The 12,162-nt window shown below is 30.2% G+C and overlaps 1 protein-coding gene across 1 annotated transcript; it reads right to left on the bottom strand.

Annotated features, from left to right (window-relative positions):
* Positions 1-950: 950 nt before the first annotated feature.
* Positions 951-5,618, bottom strand: LOC112003459 (auxin-responsive protein IAA26). Its single transcript, XM_024035652.2, is given in 6 exon segments — positions 951-1,169; positions 1,470-1,534; positions 1,942-2,049; positions 2,051-2,087; positions 2,772-3,046; positions 4,641-5,618. Coding segments are annotated over 6 exon segments (1,044 nt in total). The 5' UTR covers positions 5,165-5,618; the 3' UTR covers positions 951-1,134.
* Positions 5,619-12,162: the final 6,544 nt, after the last annotated feature.

Consider the following 12,162-nt stretch of genomic DNA (forward strand, 5'->3'; position numbering starts at 1 on the left):
ATCTAATCTTTCTTTTAAATTATCATTTTGTTCAAGTATTAAAATTGTGTGTCTAAGTTTCCGCATATTATTTACATTTTATTTAACAACTTCTCATTTTATTTGCTAATATTTTAGTTGCATTATGATTTGTCTTTTTTTAGATATGGATTTAAATACACTTGATTCTCAAGGTCCTTCTGAACGAAATTAGACTTCTATTGAAGATTTGAAACTAGTGGAGGTTTTGGTAGAATGTCACCATTAAAGGGAAAGTAACCCTGAGAATAAATTTAATCCTGAATATTTGAAAGTTTTGGAGGAAAATATTTCTACCAAATTACCTACGGCTGGTTAAGAGCAAAACCAAATATTGAATTAAGATTGAGGACTTTGAAAAGATTGAGTATTTTACCATTGTTCAAGTAAGATTGTCATTTGTTGGTCAAATTTTACAAGTGTGGGATACTTGATTGAAGACCCACAAGATTTTTTGAAAGACCAATTGATTACTATGTAGCTACTTCTTAATTTTAATGCAATGAAATGAAAGCAATTAATTTTATTTATAAAAATAAATAATAAAAGAAGAAGAAGAAGAAGAAGAAGAGAGATTGGGATTGTTGGAGATCCTCCATTCAAGATTGGGTTTGTTAAACCAATCTTTATCAAAAGTGTATTTGTAATTTTAGAATAAAGATATTTTAAACAATTTAATTTAAAATACTTTCATTCCATTGTCTTTACGGTTCTTTTTTTTTTTTTTTTGTCACCAAACAAATAAATAGTAATAAATAATATATTACAGCAGATTGTATTTCTTGTAATACCTATTCTTATTCCTATAAAATCACCATTACAGGTTACAAATGTGACAAACAGGATACATTTAAGTTGATTCAGTTTTCAAAAGCTAAGGCTTAAAAGTATGAAGACTTTAAGGAGGACCAGATAAGAGATATACGTAGAAACACTATGTTACAATCTCTTAAAATCTTGTTCATAAAAAAACAAAACAAGAAGTTACAACTCCTTATTCACCATTAGTGTACAGATGGAAGGCAAAACAACCATACAAGGATCCCAAGCTGAGGTTCATAGAAGTGGAAAAATTCCACTTTAAAGCTGCCTCAGATTCCAGTTTCCACTGCAAAATCAAAGTGGTGTCTTTTCGTCTTGACTGGTGGTAACTGAAAACAGCCAAACTTCCACTATGAGTCCAAAGCTAAAAAGTAGCTTGAAAGTGATAAACATAAAATAAATAAAGGTCTGGATAATATATGCCTTTAGAGCATAAATTAATAATATATTTTAAGAAAGTTTTTATGAAGAATTAAAAAAACTGTCAAAAAAGTTACTCATTTTTTCATGTTTTTATAAAAAAATTTTAAAATGGTTTATTAATGTATATCCTAAGGACACACATTAATAAAACCTAATAAATAAATGAAAATTGACACTTTGTAATTTGATGAGAAAAGTATTCTCACATTGTAGAGTGGAAATCTCAGAACTCTTTAACACGCGTAACCGCTTTACTGTGGATACAAACATGCTGCAAGAAATTTAACTCCCAAAATGTTAAACTATGTGGCTCAACACGAGTATAATAATAATAAATAGTTAAATACTAGGTTTTAGTTTTTAGATGTTATATAAATGACATTAAATTAAAGGGCAAGACTTTGGCCAGTGCTCCACTAATCCAGCTTAAGTTTAGTGTGATAAAAACATAAAATGAGTTTAACAAGTTTACAGTAATATAATATACAACAAAAATCTTAAGCAAGAACTAAAATTTTTAACAAGCACCATGAGGCAATCAAGACCTGAAGAGTACATAGAAAAATAATATGCTTTGGCTCTAAATTTTATAAGTGAAAGTTGAATCATTTTTAATGGGATTTTGAAAGTTGAAGTTGATGCAACAAACAAAAGACTTATCAGTGGGAAAATGCTTACTGCCATGGGACATCCCCAACAAGCATCCTGTCCCCTTCATTATCCTCATAAATTAAAGTATATTCCCTGCTTCCATGTAAGGAATCTGTGATTGCTTTGCATCCCCCACCTTGTTTTCCTTTTTAGCGCAGAATAATCTCTTTGAGCTGAAAATGGAAAACTTACAGGTCCATTACAAGTCTTTTTTTAATACAAAATACAAATTTTACTCTTACTAACCTATATCTAAGTGATATATGTGTGTGAAACTCCTCCTGAAAACTTGTAGAGTGACCATCGCACTAAGAGTGTGCGGTGGTAATATACAAGTCCATTTTATTATTTAAAAGGTATGATCAAATTTTCATGTTAAAAAAATGATTTTTATTTTTTAAAAGCCTAGAACATATACATCTTTCAAATCAAGTACCAAGTTTTTATTTTTTCAGTTAAAATTCTAATTTATGAAATCTTTCAATTCGAAGTTTATGTCCATTTTCATTAGTCATGTATGTCATTCTAGGCAGATAACGGTGCATTAAAAAGTATGAAACCATGGATTAAATTATAAGTTTCACCTAGCTAGGGCTTGTTCATAAATCAACTTAGTATCCATTGAACATAGAGTAAAGAGAGAGAAAGCTCAAAGATAGAAAGTTTTGTTTAAAGTAAGAAAGTGATCGCCAAAAATTGAAGTCGGTTACCTAGGTGAAATACAAAGTTCTATTTTTCTATGCTGTATATTTGTCCAAAATAATAGAAAAGAATAACAGAGATTAACAATGGCTTGAAATGAAACNAAAACTTAAAAAGAAGGATAATTTTCCATGTACTATGCGTCTGTAAATTACCTGCAAGAAGATCTCCGAAGAGTTCATCTATAGCAAAGGAGAGTTTCTCGTAACTATCATAGGCTTTGAGATCCACTTTTCTTCCAATGGGGACTCCGTCCATATTGATCTTTACAAACATATGATGTTCCAAATTTACCAATTTTTCACCATCACTCCCCTCCTTTGGAGTTGCATATGGTGACTTGGGAGCTGGCTTTGAAAAGGTTCTGCTTCCGAGATTTTTCCTGAACGAACGGATTGGAGGCCACCCAACAACAGGAGCAACTGCGATTCTGCTTTTTGTTGGAGCATCAATGGGAAGAGAAATCAAAATTTGATCTTGATATATATACTTCATTGAAATGTCTCTACTAACAACAGGACTAAAGAAGACCTTTACCCCTTTAGAATAGCAACTAGCTAGCTGGATACATATATTCTTCTTTTGCTGTACAAACCTCTAAATATATGCTAGCATATTGAAGGTAAATCAAGTTGCAATTCATTTTTATCATCAATGATACGTGTACTTGTTGCTCATGCATGGAACTAAATCGAATGAGAAGAAAAGATAGCAGACATGCATGGATCGGAAGTTAATACTCCATCGGGCTTTTTTTTTTTTTCTTTTTTTTGGCAGAGATTGAGACTGAACAAAATGAAATTTGAACCTCACTGGAGAGTGGTGAAGCTTGTTATATGATGAAAATACGCAAGGCCGATCACCAATCAGAAGTACCAAACGGGGAATGCAAAATTTATAGTTCTGTATTAAAATTCCCTTACTTGAAACAAACATTTGGGTAAAATTGATGTACTTGTTTAAAGGCTATCAAAAACACAACCCCCCCCCCCCCAAAAATGCGAGGAAAAAAAAAAATATATATATATATATATACACAAATAATATGTAGTATGCAACAGTTTCCCAAATGCTTTAATAGCCAGGGGCGGAGCTAGAAATTTTCCTTTGGGGGGCCAGCCAAGACTAAATGATCATATTGATTAACAAGATATATATATATGTGTGTGTGTGTGTGTGTGTGTGTTTGTGACCCACTCATTACTGGACAAATTTGTCAAACATAGACAAATTTGTTAGTTTTGGAATGTGTATGAGCTTTTTCAAATAAAATTAAGATTTATGCATCTAATCTAGTATTAGATGTGTTTGTCATATCAAAGCTTACTTAAATATGGTTGTCTTAGTTTGTTAGCATGAAATACTAAATATAAATAATGAATTAGACTATCAATTGGATTAATAAATAAGAGGAAGAAAAAAAATTGATCAACCATAATATAAATAAATAGAAATAGAAATTGAACTTAGATAAAATGAATAGAATTTGATGTAAAATAGAAATGAAAAAGGAGAAGAAATGGAGGAGTAGAGAGATTAAGGAACACTTTCACCTGAGTGATGGGGTAGAAGGAAAATACAAATTGAAAAGGTGAAGTAATAACCTTCTATAAAGAGAAGCTACAGCCCAATAGTAAAAATTATACAAGTTGGGCTTGTGTGATGACATGTTGGGGGAGGAGAGATGAAGAAAGACTAACAAAAGGTCAACATAATTGAATAAATTTGATGAATCAAGGAGACTTGAGGGGGCCAATCAGTTTCATTTGAAGGGGCCAAATCTGACCAAAATTCTTTAAGACCTATTTTTACCTGACTATAAAAAAAAATTTGAACATTTTTGGGGGGGGCCCCCCCAACAGTATAAAGTGGCTCCACCCCTGCCAATAGCGGCTAAGACTTCAGGTTTACTAAGATTCACAGCAAGACATAGTTTAATTAAAGATAATAATTCCAAACAACATAAAAACATAAAGATAAATTTGTTATAATGTAAATGAAAAGTTAAGAAAAGCTGGGAAAACCTTTTCTGAGAATTAATGGGCTCAGCTGTAGCTGTAGAAACTGAAGCACTAGCAGGTCTACTAGAGCATGCCTTCTTATCTGAATTCTGCATCTCTGCCACTCTACAGCCACATGTCTGTTGTGACTCCTCTGCCATAACACTTAACCTGCGAGAGATCGAAGGGTACTGAATATATGTAGGCTTTGGCTGTTGATTCTGCTTCTGAGTATCCATGTGAAAGGCAGAAGAGTGTAAAGATGCAGAAGACCATGAAGTTGGAAACACCCTTTCAACAGTTTTCTCAGTAAAAGAAAGGTCTTGGTACTGGTCTTGAGCATTTTTTGACAACCACTTTCTCTCTTCTTTCGTTGCTACAACTGTTTCTTGCCGACCTCTTTTGGCTCCATTGATTTTGTTGTTGAAACCAACATAGTGAATAGACTGGGCTTCTCCTGGAGGACCAAGCCTCAGCTCCAACTTTTTTTCCTCTGATACTCCATTGCGTCTCTCATTTTTTATTGGATCAGACTCTTTTTTCTCCATTTAGGTAAGAGGAAAGAAAATAATGTTTTGAATGAAACCTTTCTCAGGAAATGAGATATTTATTAGCGGGTGGAAAAAACACTGAGAATTGCAATTGATCTCATCACATGAATTTCCAGAATCATGTTCAAATTTTTTGGAAAAAGATATGATGGCTAACAAATTAGAAAGAGAAAGTACATCAGTAAAAGCTCACACATATGGAAAAATCCTTGTTAAAAGAATTTTCTTTTTTTGACCAGAGAAGCATGAAAAGTAACTAGCTACAACATGAACAATTTAACTTTCCATGAAAGCCGACCTGAACGTTTTCTGAGATCATATATAAAGGCTTAATTGTAAATATATATATGTATTAATTGTTTTCCACTATCTCTCTTCCTCTGCAAACCGAGTATGGAGCAACAAAAGAAAATGAAGAAAAGATTCCTTGGCATTACAACACACTAGAAATGAAAATATATATAAGATTATTCACGCGCAACTAGCGTTAATGCATAGATGGAATGCGGTCACATAGTACAACTATTTATAACTTTTTATTCATTACTATCAACAGTGGAGCTTAATGAAAGTGATATTACTTTAATCATAATATATAAATATAATTGGAACTAAGACCTGCTCCCATCATAATTTGTTGTAGTTGTTACATTATAAAAGCGGTATTAATTAGTAATGGACTAAGATGAAAGTGATATAGCTCTAATTATAACAAATCATATCAAGAAGTGGAACACAAAAGGTGGAATAGATAAATTTTGTATTCCCTCAAAAATGCACAAAGACTTGGGACGGAGCCAGAACTTTGAGTTAAATAAGCGGCTTTACTGTTAGTTGTGTATGGCAGTTTCAACCTTTGACCCTGCTACTACTTAACCATTGAGACTTTTTTTTTTTTTGGGTGGGTAAGAATAAAATTGTTTTTGTTTAGAATTTTTTAAAGAGTAGAGTTGTTTATTTTGGATAAAATTGGTTGATTGAGCTCAGTTTTTTTTAGTTTTATTATGGGTAATTTTTGTTGTTGAGCTAATTATTTTGGGTTTGTATATTTTGTTTTAGATTTTAGATCTATTTATTTTTTATGATCACTAAAATGAGAAAAATACTTGAGCTATAAACCTTTTTATAAATCGCTAATGTGATAAGTGATTATTAGTAAGTAAAAAAAATGATGTAAATGGTAAGTCCATATGTAAACCAATAAGAATTTGTCACCAAAATAGTTTGTAAAAATATTGTGAAAAAGTTTGTGAGTATAACATTACTCTTAAAATAATCAATGATATTGTTTAAGGAGAGTAAAATGTAATTTTATAGAATAAAATTGATAAAATTAGTACACATATATATAATAATATTTTTAAAAAAAAAAAATTAGGGGAAGTCACTGCCCCTAGTCCAACAGTGGGTCCATCCCTGACAATGACCAACACATCATGGCAATGGAAGTAATCTTTTTATAAATAAAAATGCTCAAGGTACCTTTGCACACAACAACACTACCGCAATTAGTCCTTCAATAGAGGAATAGGTAGGTCTAACAAGAAGAAGGAACGTGGAAGAAGCAATAACAAAACAGGAGCAGGAAACTTGTATCATCAAGGCAATAGGCTCTCATGATCCGACCAAAAGAGACCAATTTGTCAAATTTGTAGGAAGGCAGGTCCTAAGTGTTAGGGTCAAAACTATTTCCAAAACCTTGTTCAATTATAATTGAGTTGTAAGTTTTTAGTATTTAGAATAGTGGTTGAAGAATATCATCGAAGGCAAGAAAATGCCCAAGAAGCTAATCAAAAGCTATCGAATCTAGCACAGATTATGTTAAGATAAAAAATGCTCTTACTATTTTGATGATCATTTATAAAGGCAAGAATGAGTATAGTCTCTTACCCAATCCATGCAGCCCTTTCAAGTTCAATTTCAACTTTGAAATGATCATCTACGTATGTCAGTACAAAATTCAATCATTCCTTATGGAATGATCATCTAGGACACCCAAATCCTGCTACTCTTCAACAATCTTGGTTGTCTTATAAAAATAAATGTTATTCTCTCTCTCTATGATTTGTATATATTGTCATCATGGCAAGATGGCACAGTTTTAAATCCACTTTTCCCTTGGGTCTCCGCCTTGCTAAGGATCCATTTTTTAACTAAAATACGGTCTTGGAAATTCCATTATTATATGGGAAAAAAAAACATTTTATAAATATACCTCTAATGAATAATTGAATGAATTATACGAGTGAATCAAAGAAAAATAAAGACTACATGGCTTTGAACCTTAATACAATCTATTAAATAGAAAATTACAGAACTTTGGTTCTAGTTACATTTTAATGAAAGGAAAAAAAAAATCATACATTGCTTTGTTTCCTAGTTACATTAACTTGTTGAACAACTACTTAATTAGCCAAACTTGCATATAATCAACTACATCAACAAAAATAAACTTAACAAATCTGTCATATATATTAGCTTAAGCTAGTGAACTTAACTTGTTGAACCTACTTAATTAGCTAAACTTGAGTATTATGGAAGTAGCTTGGGCAAGGGGTACTATCATAGTATCATGTGCAGCTATGACAATTCTTCAAAGCAACTCTATATGGTAAATATTAGTGCATATAGTGCATGTATCATTGTGTTACACCTCTGTTTTATAAACTTAAGTCACGATTTAGTTTACAAATATATATATATTTTTAGAGAGTTTTAATCTATAACTTCACTTTTGATGATAGTTTTTTATCATCAGACCAAAACATCAATCAATTTTTATTGTAAGCGAGAATTGACCCCTTATTCAATTATTAAAAAATTACTAATTGAATTAACTAAAAACTATCATTTAAAAAAAAAAAAAAAAAAAAACATAGCATAAAACACAGTGAACTAAGCACAGCCCATTCAAAATAATATAATAAAAAAAGCACATTCTGTATCTCACTTTATTATAATAGCTAGAAAGGTTATCTGGAAATTAAATAAGAAAGAAATCTGAAGTGCTTTTTGAATTGGATTCATCTAAAAAAAATAGCAAACGTGTTTTAGTAACTTGTTCGTCGTGTTGCGACGACTTATAAGCCACCAAATATGGCGCACTATCGAAAGCAACAGCTGACCAAAATTTTCCACATACCCGGGCCCCGGCGGCAGCACTTTTATATATATATATATATATGTGTGTGTGCGTGTGTGTGAAATGTGAAATAAATCTATTATCTAATTTAGTGTAATGTTTTTTTATTATTAATTGAATAATCTAGTGTAAAGTTAATATTGTAAAATAGAAAGGAGATAATTTTTTCAAAGAATTTATGACGTAGTGTATAGTTTTACTAGATATATATATATATATATAGAGAGAGAGATTGAGTTCAAGTTACATTTAATATAATTTTAAGTAATATTATATTACTCAATATTTTTTAATTGAGAAATATTACATCTACAATATTTTCACAGTATTTTCACAATAAATCATAAGTGATAAGTTGTTATTGGTTCTAATTTGAATCTACAACTTAAATTACTTTTTTGTCTATCTATAATAACTAATAGCAACCTATCACTTAAAATTTTTTATAAAAATATTATAAATATAATATTTCTCTTTCACATATTAGTGAGAATCAATTTCTCGTAAGCTTTTTAACTTCTCCTTTGTTAAAACTCTCTCTCTCTCTCTCTCTCTCTCTCTCTCTCCCCAAAATTTAGCCTCCAATCTCCCAATTATGATGGCCTATAAAGGCTAGAATACCTATGTAACAAATAAATCCGACAGTATCAAATTTGGTTGGACGAATTCTTGTCAAAACTTTACCTTCTATTATATGAATTTTATGACTTATATAATCTATTCTAATAATATAAGTAAAAAGTATAAAACCTTTTTTAGAACTTACTCCTATGTTATTACCGCATCAAATTTTGAAAGTTTTGACTTCTCTACAGTAACATTTTAATGTTCAAAACTACAAAGCAATATTGATATATATATATATATATATAGAGGTTGAGTTCAAGTTACATTTAATATAATTTTAAGTAATATTACATTACTCAATATTTTTTAATTGAGAAATGTTACATCTACAATATTTTCACAGTATTTTCACAACAAATCATAAGTGATAAGTTGTTATTAGTTCTAATTTGAATTTACAACTTAAATTACTTTTTTGTCCACCTATAATAACTAATAGCAACCTATCACTTAAAATTTTTTATAAAAATATTATAAATATAATATTTCTCTTTCTCATATTAGTGAGAATCAATTTCTCGTAAGCTTTTTAACTTCTCCTTTGTTAAAACTCTCTCTCTCTCTCTCTCTCTCCCCAAAATTTAGCCTCCAATCTCCCAATTATGATGGCCTATAAGGGCTAGAATACCTATGTAACAAATAAATCCGACAGTATCAAATTTGGTTGGACGAATTCTTGTCAAAACTTTACCTTCTATTATATGAATTTTATGACTTATATAATCTATTCTAATAATATAAGTAAAAAGTATAAAACCTTTTTTAGAACTTACTCCTATGTTATTACCGCATCAAATTTTGAAAGTTTTGACTTCTCTACAGTAACATTTTAATGTTCAAAACTACAAAGCAATATTGTTGAATCTTGAAACCAGCTAAAAACTCCTATTGTTTCATATCAGTTGAAACCAACTAAAAATTCACCTACCATAAGTTCTAATATTTTACTATAGTAATCCAATATTAAACAAAATTTTAATTACTTATTTGATTAAATTACATTTAATGTTCTCTAATTAAATTACATTTAATTGTCATCTCTACAATTTTTCTAGTTTGGTTTGTTATTGGTTCCTCTATTATTTGGTGTTACGTTTGCTTGTTAATTGATTTAATGAGTTAGATATTATAATATGTATGCAAATTAACAAAACAAATATTAGATGGCTTTCTCCATAGACTGCTTTATATTGAAATGCTAAGTGTTATTTATTTATGTTTTTTACATTTTTCTATTGATTTCTTTTTCTTTTTTCTTTTTTCCTTTTTTTGAGAGGACTATTGATTTCTTTTGAGTAGAGTAAAAGATAAGTTTGTAAATCTCAAATCTACAGTTCTGACTCTCAAAGTAATTCTTATTCACCTATTATTTACGCTATTGTTTAATTAATTAGAGAATTTTAGCATATAAGGTCTAATGATAGAAATGCTATTTCATTGATTTTTAAATTTATTAATAATTATTAGTTAAACCTTATTTTATAGAAATATTCTTAATTTTGGAAAACAATATTTTGACATCACATATATTGTGGGTTTAAAATTTTAAATATTCACAATTATTTGTAATTTAGTGTTTATTAAAAGATATAATTTTTTATAGAGACTAAAATTAATTTGAAAGAATAATTTAATGAGAGCTTTTCATGGTAGACATCATAAAACATGCTGACTTTTTTTTTCTTTCTAGGCACGTTTCTTCAATATAGGTGCTTCATGGGTGGGTGGAGAAGCCTATTAAATATGTTCCTCTCGATCCTTTTAGAGTATTGATGACTATGGAGCATTATTTCTTCTTCTTTCTTTTTCTTTTTCTTTGCTCTTTCCTAGCTAACAGAAAATGTCCAATGAATTTTGTGTATGGTCATTTTCATCATCATTAACATAACAACCCTCTTGTTGTTTCTATCTCTAGTGGTGGACCCCTACATCCCATTTATCTTAATATGATTTCTGCCCTGATGTTTCCTTCACCTCAAAGGAGCTTTTTTAGAGCTAGTCTTGACCTTTTCTGCTTTCTTCCTTTTTTTTCTTCCATTCTTGATTGTTATTATCATTACAAGTTTGCCTGCTAATCTGCCAACCATTCTCTCTCTCTCTCTCTCTCTCTCTCTCTCTCTCTCATATTAACAATAGCTCAGGAGTAGCATGCTTTGGTTAAGATCATAATCTACCACTTGTTCATGCACCTTATAGTTTAAGACAATGAGTTTGTATTCAATTCATCAGCCCAACAAACTATACCCAATTTAATCCAAAATTCCAAACTCATCATCTCGGGTTCGTTTTTTTAAACTAGATAAGTTGGGTTGGGTTCTAAAATCATTTTGAAACTTGGGTTAGGTCAAGTTCCAGTTGACAAAATTTTTAACCCAAATTAGTTGACTTAACCCACGACATTAATTTTCTTTAATTAGTTTGATTTTTTAGATTTTCAAATTTTGTTTAAATTTTTAGTTTAATTTATTTGTTTTTTTTTTAGACAAAATTTTGATGGCTAATGTCTAATTGTGTAAATTATTCTCATGTATTGAATGATGAGCTTAAATAATTGAATGAAAACTCAAATTTTTTTATTGAGCTTGAAAATATAACCACAACTTAACAACCTAACCCGACTTGATTCTTATGAATTAGGTTGGATTGATTTTAAGAGTTACCATAAGTTGGGTTGGAAAAATATCCAAACCTAACCCATACACACCCTCCATGCATATGACCCATATTTACATTTAGAATGAACTTTATTTAGGGAGTCTCTTTAATTGTATCTCAGAAAATTTTTAAATGGGTAGAGGCCAAAGATGATGATTATAAGAAGCTTGGGATTGCTAGTTCATTTTGGATTAAAGTCATTGGCACATTTGATTTTGACGCGATTAGGTGATCTTGTGCTCAATGTCAATGGGCGCCCTGCGCTTCTGATAATGTTAACTCATTGGCACTCTCCTATTAATTCATCATTAGGTATGATCATTTTGGCGACTCCACATATATAAAGGATGAATAAACCTACGACATGTGGATCAATAGTATGGCCAATTTTCAAGCCATGAAACTATAGGCAGTAAGGATGTACCAATCAATTAATTTCCTAACAGTGTATAATTCTTTGTTAATATTACATTATTTGATAAATTTTTATTAATTTAGTATTATAAAAAAAATAAAAGTAAAAAACAGTTGGATTACAAGGTATTAACACAAAACTAGCAACTCACCTTCT

Source organism: Quercus suber, unplaced genomic scaffold (genome assembly GCF_002906115.3).
Source record: "Quercus suber isolate HL8 unplaced genomic scaffold, Cork oak 2.0 scaffold_696, whole genome shotgun sequence".
Taxonomy (NCBI): domain Eukaryota; kingdom Viridiplantae; phylum Streptophyta; class Magnoliopsida; order Fagales; family Fagaceae; genus Quercus; species Quercus suber.